The sequence below is a fragment of the Fundulus heteroclitus genome, chromosome 9 (assembly GCF_011125445.2).
Source record: "Fundulus heteroclitus isolate FHET01 chromosome 9, MU-UCD_Fhet_4.1, whole genome shotgun sequence".
In the NCBI taxonomy this organism is placed as follows: Eukaryota; Metazoa; Chordata; class Actinopteri; order Cyprinodontiformes; family Fundulidae; genus Fundulus; species Fundulus heteroclitus.
The window spans coordinates 29,041,785-29,063,378 of NC_046369.1; the positions used below are offsets into that span (position 1 = coordinate 29,041,785).

At 43.1% G+C, this 21,594-nt stretch overlaps 2 protein-coding genes across 2 annotated transcripts; one reads left to right on the forward strand and one right to left on the reverse strand.

The window, feature by feature from the left end:
- Positions 1 to 714: 714 nt before the first annotated feature.
- echdc2 (enoyl CoA hydratase domain containing 2) lies at positions 715 to 10,259 on the forward strand. Its single transcript, XM_012866428.3, has 11 exons — positions 715 to 1,086; positions 2,029 to 2,096; positions 2,175 to 2,262; positions 2,332 to 2,418; positions 2,499 to 2,591; positions 5,221 to 5,277; positions 5,373 to 5,435; positions 5,518 to 5,642; positions 8,426 to 8,476; positions 8,562 to 8,609; positions 8,768 to 10,259. Exons 1-11 carry the CDS (start codon positions 846 to 848, stop codon positions 8,843 to 8,845), a joined length of 999 nt encoding a protein of 332 aa, XP_012721882.2. The 5' UTR covers positions 715 to 845; the 3' UTR covers positions 8,846 to 10,259.
- Positions 10,260 to 10,421: 162 nt separating this feature from the next.
- zyg11 (zyg-11 homolog (C. elegans)) lies at positions 10,422 to 21,588 on the reverse strand. Its single transcript, XM_012866426.3, has 18 exons — positions 21,244 to 21,588; positions 20,971 to 21,136; positions 19,660 to 19,871; positions 19,249 to 19,566; positions 19,048 to 19,161; positions 18,841 to 18,957; positions 18,622 to 18,762; positions 18,307 to 18,483; positions 17,042 to 17,106; positions 16,853 to 16,952; positions 16,727 to 16,777; positions 16,467 to 16,628; positions 16,210 to 16,257; positions 15,921 to 16,118; positions 15,795 to 15,847; positions 15,525 to 15,622; positions 13,495 to 13,706; positions 10,422 to 13,419 (listed from the first exon to the last, which is right to left on the reverse strand). The coding sequence occupies exons 1-17, from the start codon at positions 21,271 to 21,273 to the stop codon at positions 13,522 to 13,524; spliced, it is 2,235 nt and encodes a 744-aa protein (XP_012721880.2). The 5' UTR covers positions 21,274 to 21,588; the 3' UTR covers positions 10,422 to 13,419; positions 13,495 to 13,521.
- Positions 21,589 to 21,594: the final 6 nt, after the last annotated feature.

Genomic DNA, 21,594 nt, shown 5'->3' on the forward strand with positions numbered 1-21,594 from the left:
GTAGTGTTAAGGAGACAAATCGCTCGCAGCACCATGGGGTAGGATGTCAGGTAAAATACTAAATGAAGCGTCACGGTTGTGGTGTAAGTGTTTTGTCTCCCTTTGGGATTCCAATGGTAATAAATACATGTATCCTTTAAGGGGTTTCTCTCTGATGGTTGTTTCTTCCTTTTCTACTAAATCTCTGATCCTGGTGAGGCGGGCCTCCGTGAACGAGACAGGAAGAAGTAGCAGGCCGCGCTTGTTAACCTTTACAGAAGAGCTGCGGGGTTGATTATTAAATGCAGTAGGGAGGTACTGTAGGGTGCCATTAGTAACCAGGTGAGCTCTGAAGGCTGCTGCTTGCTTTGGATGATTCATAGGGATCGGACTAAAACAGAGTGACTACAACGGGAGGCCACAATTTTTAGAGAATATAAAACATTCTGAAAACCATGTCTCAGTCACATTCTATACTCTTTTGGGGTATTTTCCTTGGGGGTTGGGGGGGGGGGGGGTATATACACTAAGGTTTATAGCTATAGCATGAAAGAATCTATGAATACTTTCAGGCACTTCTTAATGTTTAGATTGGTTTACAGTTGTAAAAGTAGTGAAGTGAGGAAATAAAGTTATTTATTTAGTGAAACTCTATTTTACACAGCCCAATAGTGAATATAATGTGTTTATTGTGCGTTGATTGAGCCCCCGGTGCAGCTGCTGTGTCATCTGTGTACTACACGGCGGCCAAGTCCCTCCTTCCTCAGGAAGAAACCTGCATCAAACTTCCTGCTGCTCTCCTTCACCAACTTTCTTCTTGCGGCTCTCGCTGCTTGTTGTGGGAAGAAAACCAAAAACCGCTGGGCATGGCCGCCGTCCTCCGCAGACTGGCGGTGCAGAGGTGCTCGCTGTGGCGGTGCTCGGTCGCTCCGCTGCGGGAAACGCAGCGACTGAAACACCGAGAGTTGAACCGGGACGGGACGCTAGTGCTGGCCGGGGGAAGCGGCTCTCTCTCGGCCCGCAGCCGCGGTGAGAGCCGCTGGCAGCACACAGAGGCGCAGGGGTCCGTGGAGGTGGACGTGAAGCGGTTAGAGGGACAGGACGAGGGTAGGGACGCCTTTTCTAGATGTTTCTGGAGCTCAGGTGGACGTGTGCCATGTTACCTGCAACATGTCATTCATTTAACTTTTTTATTTCCTACTTTTTAAATCCTTTTTACGAAGTGAAAGCACCTGTGCTGCAGCCCTTACAAAGAAATAAGTAGCTGCGTTGCTACAGGTGACCTGTGTCTGGATTATTATTATTATTATTAGAAGGAAAAGTTGTGTTTATCTCACTGGGGAAATTATGTATTAGTGTTCATATGTGTCTTTGTGCGGCTGTGGCAGAACCCAGAGCCGGTCCAAGGTCCAGTGAGGCCTAAACAGAATTTCCAATGGGGAAAAGAGGGGGAGAGCATTTCCAGTCAATCCATCACCCACCAGCCTACAGATTGTCCATGCTTGATCACCTGTGGTTTGGACCTTTTAAAATAACAGGTTCTGTTGTGAACTAGTGAACCAACAAGTAACCCTTTAAATTCACTGCGTCACAGTTTAAAGTCTTTAGATTGGCTATTTTTAAATAAGCTATTTCAGAAACTATCAGAGCAAATTTAAAAAGATACCCTTTCTTTATGAACAAGTTTGAGATAATCAAGCTTGGTATTTGGAGCATGTTGGAGTTGCTGATTGAAAGAAAGCTGCTAAACACAAACTCCGGTTGTAAGGAAATGGTTCTGGTTTGGGGAAAAAAAGATAAAATGAGCTGCAGTCAATAAATGCTATTGATAACAAATTCAGTAGCCTGTATTGGATTTTTATCTACATAATAGATATTGCTTAGATTATCTTTATTGACATGATGGTGCTACTTTTCTATGCTAATTTAACTAGCCAGAGCAGTAGATCATGGACTGGCTTTTAAACCCACAGTTTTGATCAGTCAGTTTATTATTAACCACTCGGTTTGAATGTCTTTTGCTTGTCCCGTTGCCGTTTGTCTCCTCAGGGATAGCCGAGGTGCTGATGTGCCGACACAGAGCAAGAAACGCTCTCGGTCATGCGTTTGTGTCGCAGGTGAGCAGACGCGTTGACGTCGCACACATTTGCGCTCTCACGTCCCACATCCAGACATGGACTCTTGTATGTGTGCAGATGAGGGAGCTGGTGTTCTCCCTGTCCAGTGACTCAGCAGTCCGCGTGGTGATCTTCAGGAGTTTAGTGCCGGGGGTCTTCTGTGCAGGTGAGTGGGGCTCCGTTCTGCAAGAAAGCTCCCTGTGTCTTTAACTAATAATAATTTGCATGTGCACAGGTGCTGACCTGAAGGAGCGAGCCCTGATGAACGACTCTGAGTCGGATCTGTTTGTCCAAGGCCTGCGCTCCCTCATGAGCCAGATAGGTAGTGGTGTTAAATGGTTGGTTTGGGGTGGTGTTTGTGGAGTTGTGAACTTTCCTCACCTTGTCTTACTGCCCTGGCAGCGTTATTACCCATGCCTACCATCGCAGCGATGGACGGCGTCGCCCTCGGGGGTGGACTGGAGCTCGCCTTAGCCTGCGACCTGCGCACCGCCTGTGAGTGACCTCACCTGTCAAAGCTGGGCTGCGAAAGGCACATCGCTGTCCTGTCAGGCGATGCTAATTCGGCTGGAAGGGAGACGTCATGTTCTCCTTTTGCAGCTGTCAGTAATCCAGTCGTCTGAGGTCAGCGGCTGAGTTTAAACGGGGTGGCGAAAGATGGGAACTTCCACTTTCAGTCTTTGTGTTGGACTGACAGTTCCCAGATTGCAGCGTTGCTCCGAGGAGTGGTACCCACCGAGGTGTTTTGAAACTTCTCGGGGAGTCATAAAAAAATTACAGAGTGGACATATACCCTGCAAGGCTATCCATTTTTATTATTTTTTCATATTTTGTGACATAACAGCCCCGGGCCTCAGTGTATTTTCCTGGGATTTTATGTGATGGGCCAACACAGTGCGTACAACATGTGAAGTGAAAGCAAAAAAAAGTTTTTCAACTACTTTTTTGTTATGTGCATTCTTAAGCCCCTCTTGCTCTGACAAACCCAGATAAAATCCAAAATCACTAATTATCATTAAGTACTACCTAATTAATCCACCTTTGCGTAAATTAATTACTATAAAGCTCCAAAAAGTCTTTTTAGAGAACATGTGTGAATAAACTGCATAATGAAGTAACACAGGAACCCAGCATACAGCTCAGGGAAAAAGTTGTGGAGATATTTAGTAGGTTATGAAACAATATACTCTAAGCTCTGAACAGCTCACAAAGGACTGTTTAACTTCAAACCTATCGAGACGTTACCATCCTCCTAAAATGACTGGCTGGGCAAGGAAACTATTAATTAAAGGAGCTGCCAAGATACCTCTTGTAGCTCTGGAAGATATTTGTGCTCTGCAGAAATCTATACTTCATTTTGGAGTGGCAAGAATAAAGCCATTGTTGAAATATAACCATTAGAAGTCCTGTTTGCATGGAAAATATTGGATTACCTTCAAAAACACTGTGTGGAGTTAAACTAACACTAGAAATCACCCTGAATATGTCATCCACATTGTGAAAAATGGTAGCGGCAGCATCATGCTGTGATAATGCTCTTCTTTTACAGGGACATTAAAGCTGAACAGAGACTTTTAGACCTAAAATCAATTGAGTATTTCTAAAAATACAAGAAAATTAATATTCAGATTATCTCAATCCAATCTGATTCATTGAGCTTTTCTGTGAGGAAAGGACCAGTGTAAGATGTCAGTCTGTAGTTGTGCTGCCAGAGACAGACCCCAAAGGGCGGTTCTTTAAAGTTTTGACTCGGCGAGGCTGAATACTAATACACAATTTTTACTGATCAGACTTCTCTGATTTTTAGCAAAAAATAGAAAACCATGCTTTTCCTTGCTTTAGACATGTATGCACCCCCGTGTGTTGAAGTGCATGATAAAATGTCGGTAAGCTGTAGTATGAAAATCTGAAAGGCACTACACGTTTTGGGAATAAGAATCAGCACTGATCTGCTTCACATAATTCTGTTTATCGTCCCCTTCTTTGGGGGTAATTTTAAGGATTTTAAAAACGAAGCGAGAACACAGCATGAAAGTTAAGTAATTAGAAAGATCATTCACAGGTTTAGAAAGTGGGGCTGGACAATATGGCCAAAAATCTGCAGTAAACTACGTTAAAGGATTTTTCTTTTTAAAGTGGGGTTCTGTGAGCAAACTGATTTTTGGAGAAACAAGGAGAAGTTTTCATGCGTGGAAAAGGCAAATGGTTATCCACCCTGGGGCTCCTTATGGATTAGATATCAGCCATATTAAACACAATAAATTATTGTTAATATTGATGACACTCACCGCTGCCCCATTTCAAAGTTATTCCATATACACTGATATTCCTTGAGCATTTCCTAGGGCAAGAAGTCTCTTTAAATGGGGAAAATTGTCAATATGGCAAAATTATTTGAAACATGAATTTGAAAGAAAAAAAGTGTCAAACTCGTTAAACCTGATTTTGGATTTAAATATAAGGTTATAAGGCTTAAAGTGTATATTGAAGAGGGGGAAAAAAAACTAATTCAATAACTTTTGAAAATCAGATATTATTTATCTGATTGGTAACAGAAATCTTGCCCGCAGTTCTCTCTGATTACATGTGAACAGCCTTTATACTGTTGTAGCAGTTTTACCTTCTAGATTTAGTTTAGCCAACTAAAGCTTGTTGATGCATGTTCCCCACCATCAAAGGAAATATTTGAAGCACTTTGCCGCCATCTAGTGGTCAAAATCTCACGGATGTTTTTTTTTCCCCTTAAAAATCTACACCTTGCATGTGTTATATTAAAATAAATTATTACTGCTTAATATTGTAATAATAAAATGCATTTCATTACATGACGGCAAATAACCCAGGCAGTAAGGGGTTACATTTTGTATCACTATTGCACTTTTTTACATCTCATGACTATGTCTCAGGAGCTGGCATAGCGCCTAGGGGGCTAATGATAGCCATCTGCCCAGCTGTTCATGCACATATATCACCGTCTGATAGGTTGTATTAGGCGTGGCACCTCAGTGATTGTTTTTGAGCGCGGATGAGCAAGGTGAGCAGGTGTTTACGGCCGGCGCTCTGACTGAGGCATCACTCAGGCGTTGACCTTCACCTGTCCTCTTCTTGCATGTGTGTGTTTCAGCATATTCAGCCCAGATGGGTCTGATTGAGACGACACGAGGGCTGCTCCCTGGGGCGGGTAAGTCCACCAAAAGGTCACAGAAATGACCACGAACTGCACTGATTGTTTTAGTTGCGAGACAGAAGTTCACCTTGAAGGGGTTTGTCCTGCAGGGGGCAGTCAGCGGCTGCCGCGGATGGTCGGCATCACTCTGGCCAAGGAGCTCATATTCACAGGTGGCTAGACAGAAATGCGGGCATGTTGCAGAGTCCAAGAGGTTCTGGTGGATAACACAAGGCTTTGTCTCTGTATTTTCAGGTAGGCGTGTGGGAGGGCAGGCTGCTCTAGAGATGGGGCTTGTAAACAGAGCCGTGGAAGAGAACCAGACCGGAGATGCTGCTTATAAAGAGGCTCTGACCCTGGCCAGGGAGATATTGCCTCAGGTTAGAAAACAATTTGTCCATTTTCAAAATCTAATTATAAACCGAGGTCAGACTCATGACACACTGCTGTGATTTCAGTTTATGGAGCAATTTACTGTAGATTAAATGAAGATAAAGCAGATAGGTCATTAATAGAGATGCATTGATCAGATTTTTCTTTTCAATCTGTAGTTTTGATAAAGTTTTTACTTCCTGATAACAGTTGTAGTTGATTTCATTATTCATTATTATACTGAAAATACTGGAAACAACACACTGAGTCCTTTTGACTCGTTAACAGCGTCCAGATGAAGGATTTTAGTTGTCGGCACAACCTGTTCACTGATCAGATTGGATTTTGTAACTTTCTGCTTGCTGGTCAAGAGCAAATTTTTTTAACACATCACTATTTCTAAATTTTGAGATGTCCAGCTTTTTCCCCCGCTTATTTGATTCTGTGTTATCGTAGCAACCAACTAACCACAACAATTAATGCATCTCTCTTGTGAAATGTATATTTTCCAAATGGCAAGTTAAAAAAAACTTAGTCCCACCAGTGAGTCCTTCAACTAGCCTTGGGTCTATATCTCAACACATAACTACATGAGGTGCTGAAAAAAGTAGGAATCAAACCCCTTGACTCCTCTCTTTCTTCACCACAGCATTAACAAAACAAATCTTTTATTATCTCCCTGACAACCTGCCTAATTTGGGACAGCAACTCAAACAAAAACAAACACATCATCTGCAAAGAAGCAGATTCAAATGTTAGATTTCCAATTAGTTCATTCTATTACGTCGCATGGCTCAATCTTTGATTATCTCTACCTGCAAATGAATGGCAGTGGACATCCTGTCATTTGTTTAGATTTTATTTTGTCCCGAAAAAAAAAACCCCAATAAGAATAATACAAAGATCTGAGAATAGGTTACTTAGTCTAACATCTGAGTGACTTGGCTTCATAAAAGAAACCTGAAGATGCTGTATGTGTTATGTTTTTACCTACATCTTCAAGCAGAGCAAAATAATGTGATGAGGAAGTTTACAACACATTCCTGTCTAGATATACAGAATAATTCAGTCAAACACAATGTGTCTTGACCCTAATGAGCCATTTAAACACTGGTCACCTGCTCAATTCACTTTTTTTTTAATAAGATGCCAATTCATTACAAATGTCATCACAAGGCGTTTTAGAAGACAACCAGGTCCCATTCATACCCAGAAATATATAAACCAATACAATACAATCATCCAGACTGATTTTAATTTGGTTACATACATTCTAATTTGATGATAGCTATAGCACACACCGTGCAAAGGGAAGTAAAACAAAAAAAATCTCCAAAACTCTCTGAGAACTGCACAAAGTGTGATATCTTGGCTAGTACTCTCTTACATCTGTTTGATAGACTCTAGATGAAAAGTTTAAAAAAAATTTTTTTTTAACATCCTTAAAGGAGCAATATGCGATTTTTCACCACTAGGTGGGGCTTGAGCACTGTCTGTAGACCAAAACAAGATGTGTATCAAGCCACGCCTTTCTCTACAGGAACGTGTCTAGTGAAGAAGGAAGTGACTTCTAACTTTATAATGTTGTTAGCAAGAGAGTTTTCATATGCTTAGATTTAAAAGAACATTGGGAAAAGTTTAGAACCATCCTCAGTTTTGGTTTACCACATTACACAATCCCCCCCTCCCCTCAATGTATTAATCTTGTGGTCTTCACACAAGCAACCATCATCCATTAATTTTCTGATGATGGACACCTTGAAGGGCATTATACCATGTCACTTACAAAAGAAAGAAATACTGTTAAAATCGTACATTTTTCACAAGAAACCGCTGAAAGAAACATTTTATGTCGTAACGCGTAGCCAAGGTAAACCGGTGTCAACTCTCTTTTGACCGTATATATATATATATATATGGTCTTTATATATTATATATATATATATATATATATATATATATAGAACCAACAAACTGTGATTTCTGGGATCTGTATTATGTCCAGTTTCTAAAGATTTTTACACTGATCTGATTGAAGCTAGCCCAGAACCAAGACGTATTAAAAGAAAAGCCATTTTACAAAATGCTAATCCAGAAGCCAGCTTCCGCAATGTGTCGTTTCATGATTTATACAAAAAAAAGATAATAAAACCCAACTTTACAAATGGTTTGGACCCATAAGTCCATAAAAACAGAATGAAAGTTTTTAAAATGGAGTCTGGAAAATTGTGAAATTTTATTTAAAAGAAAAAAGAGAACCTAAGAACCCTGTGTTCAGTATGGTGAGGATTGTTGATGCTGTGAGCTTCTTCCTCTTTCAAAGGCCTTGTTAGAAAACATGGGTATTTTAAATAAATGTGACAGTAAACAGAATAGTTCCTTATTGGTTGTTTCAGCAGGACAGTGATCCGGTACATTTGACCAAATCAAAACAAAAATAGTTCACCAGACTCACATAATGCTACTGCAATCATTTATATATATTTTATCTTTTTAAGTATTTAAGAAAGTTGTCAGAACTGCATTTAACAAACAGACCGGATTCCATTCTACAAAACTGATCGGTGACCTGGTTGATGAAGCCATAGATTAGAAGTTTTGCCTTAGTGAACTGGAGCTGCCTAAGAACTCAAAACAAAGTTGGGATATTTTTCCATATTTTTGCTGATTCATTAATTTTTTTGTTTGCTTTTTAAAAAAAATCTAATGTGACATGGGTTTGATTCAGGTATTTTAATTAAATCTTTTAAGAGAACTATGAACCTAACAGTGCTTCTCTTGTGATTACCAGGCTCCTGTTGCTGTGCGGATGGCCAAAGAGGCCATAAATAGAGGCGTTGAGGTAATGCACGGATTTCTCTATACAATCTGGTTTTGACACCGTCTTTATATCAAAACAAGGACTGACTGCAATCTGTTTCTTCCAGGTCGACATTGGGTCAGGAATGGCAATAGAGAGGATGTGTTACGCCAGGGTAAGTCTTCTGGCAGCGTTTCAGATTCATTATTTTAATCAGCGTCAGGATGTCCACTGCTTTGTTTTCCATAAAACCCCAGATGACCGACCAGTTAGGTACAGCTTTGTTGTCCACACTCCCGCCTGTATCATCGTCTGCCATCTGTCCTTTCTTAGGTCATCCCCACCCGGGACCGACAGGAGGGCATGGCTGCCTTTATCGAGAAGAGACCTCCACAGTACACCGGGGAGTAAAAGTGCCCCACCAATATACCCACATGGATTTAAAATAAGATGTTTAAAAAGCACTCTTTACAAAGACTCGGTCCTTTTTTCTTATTGTCTGATATCAAATCCCTAAATGTTTCAAGTATTTGGTCAGTAAGGTTTGCAAAATTATTGTGAATGGCTAAATACCAGAAGTTGGGATTTTATTTTCTTAAACTCCATTACTTTCTTTAAATTTTGAGTTTACTTACACTCACTATACCCTTATTTAGGAAAGTCCTCATGATGTCATGACTTTTTAGTCTTCTGATAGGTTAGGTCACAACATTGCTGCGAAATAGTGGCACACCCTTTGGCGTCATGACAAAAAACCAGCCAAGTTATCAGAGACAGAATAGTGTGGACCTCCACGAGTTTGTTGTATTCTTGGGTATAATTCCCAGACGCCTGAAGGTGTCGCGTTCATTGTTCACACATATTCTACATGAATATAAACAGTGTACTATTCAAGTTCTGTGTACGTACATGGACTGAAGGGCCATTCAGCAAGGAAGAGGCAATTATTCTAAAAGCAACATAAAAAAGCCAACTTACAGTATGGAAATAAATTCAGGGAAAATACCTGATGTCTTGTGTGCTGAGGAAGTTCAACTAAAAGTGGCTGTCTTGAACGTTGTTGACTTTAGAGGACAAAGGGTTACAAGGGTGGCAGCATCATATTCTGGGGTTATTTTATAGCAGGAGGGACTCGTGCACTTCACTTATACGCATATCATGTGCAAAGAACATTATGCAGAAATGTGGGTTTGAGGGAAACAGTCAATATTTAGGAGAGGCACTCATAAAGCCCTAATCTCAGTCCCGTAAATGTGAGGGCAGAGCTGGAGTTAGTTGAAGTCATTTAGTTTCAAATGAAATTCTACCAATTACTGAGGAAATGTATGCACATTTTTGAATTTTATGAAAGTCAAATCTCTAAAGGCTTCATTTAGCAAATGCAAATAATTATGTTAATCCAGACTAGCCAAAAATTGAAAACCATTAGTCTGGTTTAAAGTCAGACCGCAGGGGGACAAAAAAAGAGGTTGTCTATTTATAGCGCATCTAAATATCTAGTTTCAACTGTGTATGTAATCAAATCTGTCATATGTTAAGGTGATTGACGACATATATTAATGTTAAAGTGATAGCAAAGATTTACCTTTTTTTTAAAAATCTTTGTTAATTTATAATTTTTTGGTATATAAGCATATCAACCATCAGCATCTACTTTGATAGGCTTGGTTTTGGAGTTTAGTAAAAATGAAAAGTTGGGGTCATATGCTTTGATGGCTAATGTTATAAATCCTTCGTTTTGTACCATATGCAAAACACTACTTCTATTGAAGAACCAGCAGCTCTTTTTTTTTTTAAATAAAACCAAACCTGAAAATGTTCAAAACTAGGAACTTGTGTTGGTCAAAAACTATCCTGACCTGCTTTTTTGGTAGCTAAGGGAGAAAGACTGAGGTTACTTTTGATTGCAACTGTGACATGACTGACTTTTTGTTGCCTGTATAGATACTTTATAGACGACACCATTAAATAAAGAGAGGAAACCAGATCATGGCAACATACATTCTTTATTTTCATACTTGAAAACATGACTGAGCAGTAAGGTGGCACAGCCTTGGCATACATAGAGTATTTTTCACTTCTTTCATTTTGTCTATTTGAAATCAACTCTTACGAAAACTCTAAACTGGCCTTAAATCAGGAGCACGGTTCAAGCAACGGACCAGACAGTCAAATTCAACGGCAGTGACAGAAATCCTTATTAAAACTGATGATCCAGTCCCAGTTGGGTGCATAACAGAGAGGCTCACTGAATGACGGGTTTAACCAAAACAGAAGGCCATAACTTACGGAGGAGTTGGGGTGATGTACAGTAGTGATGCTTTGCCGACTGCACTGGGGGGCTGTTAGTAAAACAGAGGTTGCCATTACTTGCATATAGAATGCAAGATGAGACTAAGAACTAAATAAGACAAGTGGTCGCCTCTGGACCCAGGGTTCCCGGTGCACTCTGAAAATAGGAAACTAACTCTTTTTTTCCACATTTATTACTTCCAGATAGTTATGTTTGAAAAATATTTTGAGTACGTGCTGGCAGACCTTCCCAACTCCAAAACAGAAGCAGAAGCGAGCATTCCTAGGAGGTTCATTGAATGACAAAATTATTAGAGGCAAATGTTTGACTTTAAATTCCTGTTTTTAGCTCCTCTACTGTAATAACAAAAGAGAAATAGGCCATGCAGCATTAGCATTTTTGTTATGTAGTTTCATATCTGAAGAGCATTCCAGCACGTTACACCTGTGGATGTGAGACGCCAAGAGAGCTCCAGGACTTAACTTTTGGAAGCACTGATCTAAAAGCTAAAAACTGAATTTAAAAATGGCCATTCTGCTGCTTACCTGGCCTCCAGAAGCTCTGGTTCAAAAGGTGGGAAAGATCCCAGGCCGTGCTCCAAAGCAGCTGTATTTAGTGTGGGATCATTTAGCCAAGGTGTGTCTACAGGGCCATGAAAAAGTATAGATGCCCTTTGAGCTTATATTTCTTCCACTTTTTGCCACCTTACAGCCACAAACCTTCAACTATATCATTTATTGGTTTTATGTGACAGACTGACAACAAGTTGGGCATTAATATGAACTAAACGTGAAATACAGATTTTTTTTTTAAGTAAACTAAAACTGCTGGTGCAATCAGCCTCTGTGTTACTCTTGTACCCCTACATTTTAAATAAAGCTTTATGTAGTCCTGGTTGCTAGAAGCCTTGGAGTGGACAAAGTAAGCGACTACCAGAAGGTTGTTTTGATCGGATGAGATGAAAGTTAAAGCTTTTTAGCCTACGAGTAAAATGCTTTTGTGTGGAGCTATTATAAGACCCTGAACATGTGTGCCCCGCAGATTAAACATGGCGGCGGCAGCATCATGCTGTGGGGACACTTTTCTTCTGCAGGGACAGGGAAGCTGGATGGAGCTAAATGCGGGGCATTCTTTAAGTACTGAGCCTGCGGGAGATGTTCACCTTTAAGCAAAGATGCTAAACATAAAACTAGAGCAACGATGGAATGACACACCCCAAAATACTTGCAGCTGAAGGCGGTTCTACAACGTCTTGGGTTCAGAGGGGCCGAATACAATACCTGCCACACTTTTCAGGCTTTTATTAGCATGTTTAAAAGCCAAGCACTATTTTCTTTACACTTTGCACATAATGAGCTACTTTTTATCTCTTATTGCATCAAATCTCGACATAACACACAGGTTTGTGGCTGTAACCTGAGAAGGCTTTTAAAAGTTAAAACAGTTTTTTATTGGATGGATTTTAAAATGGAGCTGAGCTAAGTTGGTGCAGGTGGCTGAACCTCAGCTACGTGTTGTTCCATAAGTCTCCCACAGTTCAATACTTTCTGTTCAAAAGTCCAGAATACTACAGAAAAAAAAAACAATGAAAAATGGTTGAAATTTATATTTGGGACTGCAATGAAAGAAACATGTGGGAACCCTGAGGAAAGCAGAGGCATCCCCCCATAATATGGCATGCCACTATCACATGGTCACCGCTTAAGTATAATTCCTATTTACCTTACCAGGAATAATCCATGCAATCAAACAAATCGGTCATTGGTAGATAACTACTTTGCCCTCATCGTATATATTCTACACAAACACACTAGAAATTGCAGCTCTTTAAGACCGGCGCGTTGGGAAACGGAGCAGAATGTAAAGATATATACAAACATTTACCCAGGAGATAATGGACGACTCCTATTCTGCCCCACATCATTATTACCCATTTGTGTCCAGAAGAATATATTTGCACAAACCAGACAGGACTTAAGTTCCCAGTAAAGCCTGCCTCTGGTTTTGCCACTGCTAGAACTGATTTCTACCTCAGTGTTTACCCTATTCGAACTTATCAGCAATTTGTTGGAACGTTTCGACCCTCTGAAAGCATCCGTGTGGAGTTTCTGGTCACGTAACAATAACACGGGCTTTAGCAGATAAATGAAGAGAGTCCTGCAGACCCGGAGGCATGGTTTTAGTGCTCAGAGCTCTGCTACAATCAAGCGTGCAGGCGTTTTCTAAAATCAATAGTACGAGCAGTCACACCAGCATGCTTGAGCTCTTAGCAGTGTCATGCAAATATTCAAAGATTTATCCCCCCATATAGACCACAAAGCAGTTGGCAACGTAATCGGGGCCCATGAAAGCGGCCCCTCAGTCGGGCGCTTTCCGCCCACAGTCAGGCAGAGGAGAGCGAACACCAACACAGACTCCGCTTATCACAATTTATACGTTTTCCATCACGGGACGGGCGAGCGGAAATATTTCTGTTTTCAAATGAACGCAAAAGGAAATAAATAAGGTCAGTGTGTGCAAAGGTTTGCATTGTCTCTGTTTTTTTTTTTTTCTTTTTTCCAACTCTGTCATCTTAATTAAAGGATCCGCGAGCGTTTGTGTGCGAAATAAGCACCACAGTCGCCCACGCATGCACTCTCTCTCTCTTTCTCTCCTGTGGTGAGACCACGTCTTCGTCGGGGAGCACCGTTTTCTGAAAGAGGAGATACAAAAGGATGAAACGCCTCCAAAGCTGTGTGTGAGCTTACAGGGGGGGAAAACAACTTACCGCGAGTGTTCCTTCACCTCTGTGATGTTACTGCGGGGGCGGACGTTGACTTGTGAGTGCCAGCTGCCCCGTGCGGGCTCTGTGTCGCTGCAGGCTGTCCAGAATGCTTTTGGCCAGCAGTTTGACGTCTCGGTGGGTCTTCGGGTGCTTATGGACGTGCTTGAGCTGGTCCAAGCCGCCCTCCTCCAACAGCATGCTGCAGTAGCGAGAAGCTGCGGCAAAGTGGGAACGCCACATTAAAGAGGCGAGCAGTTTGAGCAGAATCTACCTTGACTGTGATTTTACGAGCCAGACCAGCATAAGTTGCTGCGTAATTATGCGGTGTGAGGAAAAGGACGCATGGTTTTCAAATCTCTTTAGCACATAAAAGTAGAAAAATGTTCCATGTATTTGTACTCAGCCCCGCTGGTTTAGCCTTTTGTAGAACCGGTCTTTAAGGGCGTGCATCTACCGGCTTTGCACATCTAGATACTGAAACTTTGACCCAATCTTTGCTAAACAGCTCAAGCTGGGAACCGATGAAGAACGCCAACTTACAAAGCTTGGCAAGACGTTGAATTTAGGCCTGGGCTACTCCATGAATGTGCTTTGATCTATACTAGTCTTTTGAACCCCTGCTCCAGTTTCAAGTCCTTTCCAGCCTCTAACAAGGTTTTCATCCTGGACTGTCTTGGCTTTAGTTCCAATCATCCTCCCATTAACTCTGACCTGCTTCCCAATACAGCAGAAGGAAAGCATCCTAAAAACATGACGCTGCCGCCAAAATGTTTAAAACTGGGCAAGATGTTTGTCTTTCTCCACACGTAGCATTTAGCAAGCAGGCTTCATAATTACGCTTTATTCTCATTTGATAAAACCACACTTGTTTTTTTATAGGTGCACTGGCTTGTGACAAACAGCAAAGAGCTTTTATTGTGATTTTCTTTCAACAATTCAATAATACGTGCAGCGCTTTGTGGAGAATGCGGCAAACAGTTGTCCCTGGCTACTCTCCTGTCCCACATGAGCTGTGGATTTTTGCAGCTCCCCCAGAGTTACCACAGGCATCTCGGCTGCTTCTCTCTTTTTTACTGCTCTCCTCGCCCGGCCTTTCAGTTTTAGGTGGCCATGTCCTGGTAGTTGTGTTATAATCTGTTTTCAAAGGATGGACTGAGCAGAGCTCAAGGAGATGTTCAAAGCTTCTGGTATTTAACTCCAAAAGGTGGAAATCATTTTGTGGGAAAAACAGAGTAAATTTTTTTTTTACTACAGCCAAATTAAAGAAAAGCTCATTCTCTGTACAGCAGCTCTGCAGGAGATTGTGTCGCGTACAGGTTGTAGCCCATGCAAATGTTTTTTGGCGACGTGCAAAGCTGACACGCTACTGGGACGACATCTGATGACAAAAGACTAACAGATGTACTAGGAAATGAGCGACCTAAAAATATATGTTTGGGACATTTAGGAGAAGCTAACATTCAAAACAAGGACTGTTATTTGATTAAACTTCCTATGGCTGCTTGAAAGAAAGTGGATGGGTGCTCTAACAATAAGCCATGATGGCACCTGACACTTTGTTCTGTATGTAGTGAAATTTTGATTTTCAACTGTTTTACATATGAGGAACAAAAATCTAATAATATAAACAAAAGCTTCTGGTATTGTTTTATAAGCCACTACCTGTTTTAAACTTCTCCACAACTTTCCCCTGACCTGCTTTGGTCTTCATGATGCTTTGTTCTCTAAGAAACCACTGAGCCCTTCACAGCACATCTGGATTTATGTTGGGAATAAATAACAAAAAAGGGATCCCTGTAGCGTGGGTAGGCAAACAGTTGCACTTATTATTATTATTATTATTATTAAGTAATGGGGTTGAGTAAATGGGGCTAAATACAAATACGGAACAAAAAAACAAACAGGCAATGTATTCTTTCCAATTATGCACCAGTTTGTGTTGGTTTGCCATACGATCTCTATATCATACACAGAAATTAGTTGAGGTTTACTGAGTAGGAATCATTTTACAAGTGCAAATATCTGCGTCTCACCATTTTTGCTGCACACGTGTTGCATGGCCCAGGCCGCCCACAGCTGGACACCGGGTGTGTGAAAACACTCCAGCAGGGGAAAGAACGGGTTAAAAGACCTGAAGAAGCAGCGATGGAGAGATTTACTTTAAACTCTGAGACGTTGGAAGGTCTTAAACAACTGAATAATATCCTATAACAATAGTTAACTTTTTAAGTTAATGGGTGGAAAAATCACAAGGCATACGTGTAAATCAACAGCGATGTGTAACGTTTTTCTGCACAACTCACCTGTAGGCCACCATTTCGCACTCGGGAGTGGGCCACTTCATGATGACAGCATGCTAGGGAGACACGCACATGAATAACCACAGTGCTTCACATAACTCCTGTCAATCAGTGGCGCTGAGTTCCTACCAGCTGCTCGAGCAGCGAGCACCGCAGACCCGGGCTGAGCATCCAGGCCTCCTCTCCCCGTGACGTCAGATGGGCCAGGATCCCGGCGGCGAAGTAGCTGACCTCCACCTCGGGGCTGTGCAGCAAAGTGCTGATGTGGTCCAGAAAGCTCTGCACCATCAGCTCTCCGTGCAGCTCCCTGACTTCTGCGATGTTGTTCTGCACAGCGGAGCGGAAAGAAGGAATGTCGAGGTCCTAATTTGGGCCATCATGCACATGTAATTGTTTTTGGAAAAAGTGGTAAACTTACCAGAAGACCAAGAACCTTCTGCTGGATGGATGATTCATTCGGGAAAGACTGCAGAGATCAGGGTCAGGCAATGGAGAGGGTGGGGGGGAGCGTACGAGAACAAAACAAAAGTGAGTCACAGTACCCTACAGTGATATGCAAATGTGCTACGCACTGATTAACACACGGTTAATGATGATTAACTGCTTTAGAAATCTGTCCCGAGGGGTCTGCAGCCAGAACCTCATTTTCGCCTATGTTCTAATGCGTCTGTGTACCTCCAGCACTTTAATGAACAGATCCAAGCCTTGGTTCTCGATGAAATGACGGCAGGTTGTAGGCGACTCATCCGTCAGGTTCCAGAGCGCGCTCAGTGTGAATTTCAGCGTTGCATCCACCATGTTCTGATTTGCCTTCTGGCGCACAATGTGCAGCAGTTGCTGCAAACCAGAGCGAGAATGTTGCATGAGCTTAGAGTAAAATATCCCGATATTATTGTAAAAATGGGTGATTCCTTCAGACGTCAGGGGAACGGTACCTTCACAATGTACAGCTCTGCTCCCAGCTGGGCGGTCTGTTCTGTGGACAACTGCAAAAGAGCAAAACGCTGTCACTAAAACGCGCTGGCATGCAGAGGAGACTGGGAGCTAGACGCGACGTGCACCTTAGCGGCCAATATGGAGATGATAGCCACGGCCATCCTCTGCATGTTCTGGTCCTCGTGGTTGCAGAGCCACTGCATCACCAGTTTGGCTGCTTCAAACCTTGTGAACAGAAATGAGAGACAGCTCACATGGATGCCACATGGCAGGAAGAGCATCGCTCAGGGGCAGACGGAGCAGATGCTTCTCACCTGTTGAATGGGACCTCTTGTAAAATGCGATCGCTGCACAGTGACAGCAGGCAGTTCTTCTGCAGCTATGGAAAAAGCACAAAGCAGAAACAGACATTGCAGAAGCTGTAAAAGCACAAACACACAAAAACCTCAGATTGTGGCCTGAAATGCTCTGCTGGGATCCACGGATGTGGTTGCAGAGGGTCAAAACAAAACACGAAAAGGGAAGCTAAACGTTCTGGATGTGGAAAGTTCCTCCATGTATTAAAATGTTAAGCTGTTACAACACATGTTTCAGAATTACACTGGCCTTACTTTCCCCAACACGCCGGAACAAAACCATGCTAACACCTGTTAGCTTTATGAATGCAGACAAGTAAATATGTCTGATGCACATTTACACAAAATGGGAGGTTTTCTTTCTTCTGAATTAAGCAACACTGCCACGCAGCTCTGCCCGTTACACTTTGAACAATTAAATAGACATTAGAAGTCCTTTGAAATGCAGGATTCACTATGTGCAATTACTGTTGCAGTGGTAAGATTAGTTCCTTTTCTAATTTGGACAAAAAAAATTAACTAATAAAGTTTCTTTTACAATTTGTGCTTAAACACTGTGGTATTCAAGGTTATCAAATCTTCAGAATCTCATTCTAATCCATGCCTAACATGCAGCGTAAAAACAATGCATCAGGCCAGACTCAGATCCAGTGCTGTACACGGCTACTGCTCGCCTCGCTAACAAACTTCTCACAAGCACTGAGCTGCTTTGAAACCAACTACAATACGTTTTAAACCGTCACCTTCTACGGTCAGCTTATGAAATGCATGAACATAAAAAAACAGGACCGACTCCCCTGGAATCATGACTGTTTTCTTTTTCTCTAATGCAACCCTGAACATCTTTACCATGGACCTCCTCTGGGCTTTATGTGGTTTGCGTTTCGGCCGCTGGTTCTGTTCATATAAGTTACACTTCTGGTGATGCTGAAAGGGTTGCTCCCTTATGCTGCTCTTTAGCAGGAGTGTTTCCGTGTGCGTGAAGTAGAAAGGGAAAGTCTCCTCAAGCAAAACTTTTAAAAAAGCTGTGAGTTTTCAGCAAGAAAAACTATAAGCAACTATTCTTTTGCAACAGCTTCACTCTTGAACCAACCAAAAGTTAGTCCAAATTATGTGTAAACTGTACCAGTCGCCTGGGTTCATTGCAGAAAAAGACAAACATCCATATATTATATATTACTCAAGTACAGATGCATGGAGCAAGCAGTAGAGGAATGGTGAACCTGTTGGTGGTTGGGGAACGTCCTCATGGCCTCCAGGATGAGCTGGGTGATGGTACTCAGCAGCCGGACCGGCATTCCTGCCGCCAGGTCCTGCTTCGTCAAGTTGAACACGCACGCGCTGGCTGCCAGCTGGACGTTTAGAGTGGCTGGATGATTCTTCATGCCCAGAACTACCAGCTAAACAGAAAAAACCAAGGGGAACGTTATTAGAGTAGAGAGCAGAGAGTGGGCACAATATGCAAGTCATGCTTAAATAATGACCAACTAGTGCTTAAGAAAACTTTGTGTTAAGAGAACTGGTTGCTATGAGTTTACCTTTAGTATGTCAGGCCTTGGTTTCTCCATGACGTGAGTTAGGCTGAACAGATGAAACAGAGCTTCCCTGACGAATCCCTCCCTCTCGCTGTATCGCCGCAAAGCCTCGCAGATCTGCGTCTCGTTAGCTTCCCCTGTTACCTGTTGGCATGCAGAAAGTGGCTCAGCACGGCAGAATTCCTGCACGTTATCTGCTTGTCATGGTGTGTCCATTCCTACCTTAAGATTTCCTTCTCCGGAGAGGAAGTCGGAGAAGCCAGCATCTGTGGCCAGAAGGCCCAAAAAGGTCATCCCGGGTCTCTCTTCAACAAACGCCCTGACAGCTGCATCCGTCACCTGCAACGGTTTTTGAAGACGCGCGTTAGAACTCGACTCCGATCCGGGCCTGGGGACGGAGGATGAGAACTTTGACGGTCACGGACACACCTGTTTCCTCCCCGAGACGTCCAGGGAAACGAGAGCGGGCAGGATCCCCGGCTGGGCGAGCAGCTGACGGGCCACGTCAGAGGTAAACTGCTTGTCGTCGCTAATGTCCAGGTGCTGTGTTGACCACAAGCAGGCTGTCTCACAACGCAGAAAACAGTGCACTTCCTGTCGTAAGATAACACCAAAGCGGTGACCACTAACCTGCAGTACATTCAGCTGGCCTATGACTCCCAGCAGCTGGGCCGTGCTCATCTCCAGCCTCTTCAGCTGGTGTAGTGTCAGAGAGCGCAGCCGCTCCTTCAGGCCCAGCAGCGGGCTGAGGTTGGTCACCGAGGTGTTGGAGAGATCCAGGCTCTCCAGCCGAGGCAGGGAGCACACGTCAACCAGCCCGGCGTCGTAGAAGTCCACGTTGGCGAGGGAGAGCGAGCGCAGACCCTGCAGGGCGCTGAAACGATACCAGCTCGGCTCCTCCAGAGAGGACATGGTGAGTCCAGTTAAGACCAGCCGCTGGAGAGACTCCTGAATGGGGGGGTCGAAGGAAGGGGGCAGGGAAAAAGTTAGAGGAGGAGAGAACGCCTCAGCCACACAAAGTGACATCTCCCCTCGTTTCACCTGGCAGTATTTGTTGGTAGCCAGTCCCTGCAGGATGTCGGGGATGGTGAGGTCGGCGTTGACCCGGCTAGCGTCCAGCTCCAGCAGTCTGTGCGGGCATAAAGCCTTCTGGAACGCCTCGGCGGAGATCCGCGCCGTGCGGATGCGGGCTCGCCTCAGCCGCAGGTACTCGCAGTTCCTAAACACCCCCACGGTGCTGTCATTCAGACGACCTGGGGCGGAATAAAGAAGAAGAAGTTGTGCTCGCTACGTTCTCTACCTGCTTAGGACCGACGTCTGAACACCTAAGTAGCAAAAGCTGTCATAATGTTATTCCTTCTGAAGGCTATGAAAGATCGTAGTCCCACATTTTAGCGTATTTTTCCGGTTTGCTTTGTGATGCAGCTACATAAAGCAGAGTACTAAAAATAATAAGAACAAACTACACAGAGGTTTGCGGATGTAACAAGGGGAAATTGCGTGGTGAGTGGATGACAAAGTAGTTTATTTTCATAAACAAATTTGCCAAAAGGAGGGTAAATAAGGGCCGACACTGACTTCTATCACCAGTAATACTGTTGATTATATATATGGAGAAAAAATATGCTGTTTCTGCACGGCAACAACAGCCCAAAGGTGTGCGTGTGTGCTTCTTCACAAGGATGAAACGTTTCTCCCTGCGGTTGAAAAATCAGTGCAAGAAACGTAAATACGTCCACACACTACCGGTCCGAAGGTTGGAAACAACGTGTTGATCAAGGGTTCGTCTTTATTTGTATTCCCGCGTCTGGGAACGCTTTGAATGCTGCAGGCGACAACCTACGGAAACTCGTCGAGAGAACGCCGCCGGTGTGGAACGCAGTAATAAAAACAAAGGGGAGTGTTGAAGAATGTAAAACATAAAAGATCAGAATCAGAATCAAGTTTAATCGCCAAGTAGGTTTTCACATACAAGGAATTTGACTTGGTGATGATGGTGCAGACAGAAATAGGAATACAATAAAATAAAGTAAAATTGAATAAAATCAATATATATACAGAAGTAATATACTTTAAGTAGACAGTGCCATAATGTAACGCAGATGCTTTTAGTTATTTCACGGTGTCTTGTTTGCTATGTAAATTCTTATAATTCCTTTACTACAAATTTACAGATTAGTAATAAAAAAAAAAAGAAAGAGGCAAAGCAATGAAATGACAAAGGCGTGTCCAAACGTTTGACTGGCAGTGTGTACAGGGGATGATCCTACACCTCCAAAGGCTTTTTGTTTTTTACTCAGTTTTATTATAAACCGTAATAAAAGAGAAGAAATCATGAGAGGTCAGCTTTACCTTCAGTGGCCATCTTGGCCAGAAGCTGGTCTGCCAGCTCCTGGGGGAAGAGCACAGCCTCCCTGAAGCACAGGGAGCCGTCAGGCAGCTTGGCGCAGAAACGCTCCAGGTTGTGGCTCACATAGGTCAGGCACAGGTCTGCCAGGGCCGCCGGAGACGCGTCGTCCTGGAAGCCACAGTACACAGCGTTGGCTCGTCTGACGTTGTTGTTTTTTTATTAAATGAAGGCACACACACACACACACAAAGTCACACAGCCGAATGCAAACTTACCCCGTTTAAAAACAACGAGGCCATAGCCATGGTTCAAAAGGCAAACGGAGAGTCTGGTTGTAGCTCCTGCAGCAGAGACCGGGGGGGTCAGCGCGAGTCCCTGCAGCCCGGCTCGCTGTGTTTATCGGGGCCGCTCAGCTTCCTCTCCGCCTGCCCCGCTCCGGCCCAGAGCTGAGCCGAGTGACAGTAACCGGAAGGAGCGGGACCGACGAGCCTTAATAACAGTCAGCTAGCTAACTAGCTAGCTAGCTGACTTGTTGTTGCCTCTGAGCTGGGAAACCCCCCCGCCGCTGCTAAGACACCCGAAGCTGTCCGACGTGACGCTACTCATGTCGCCCAAAGCACCGAAAA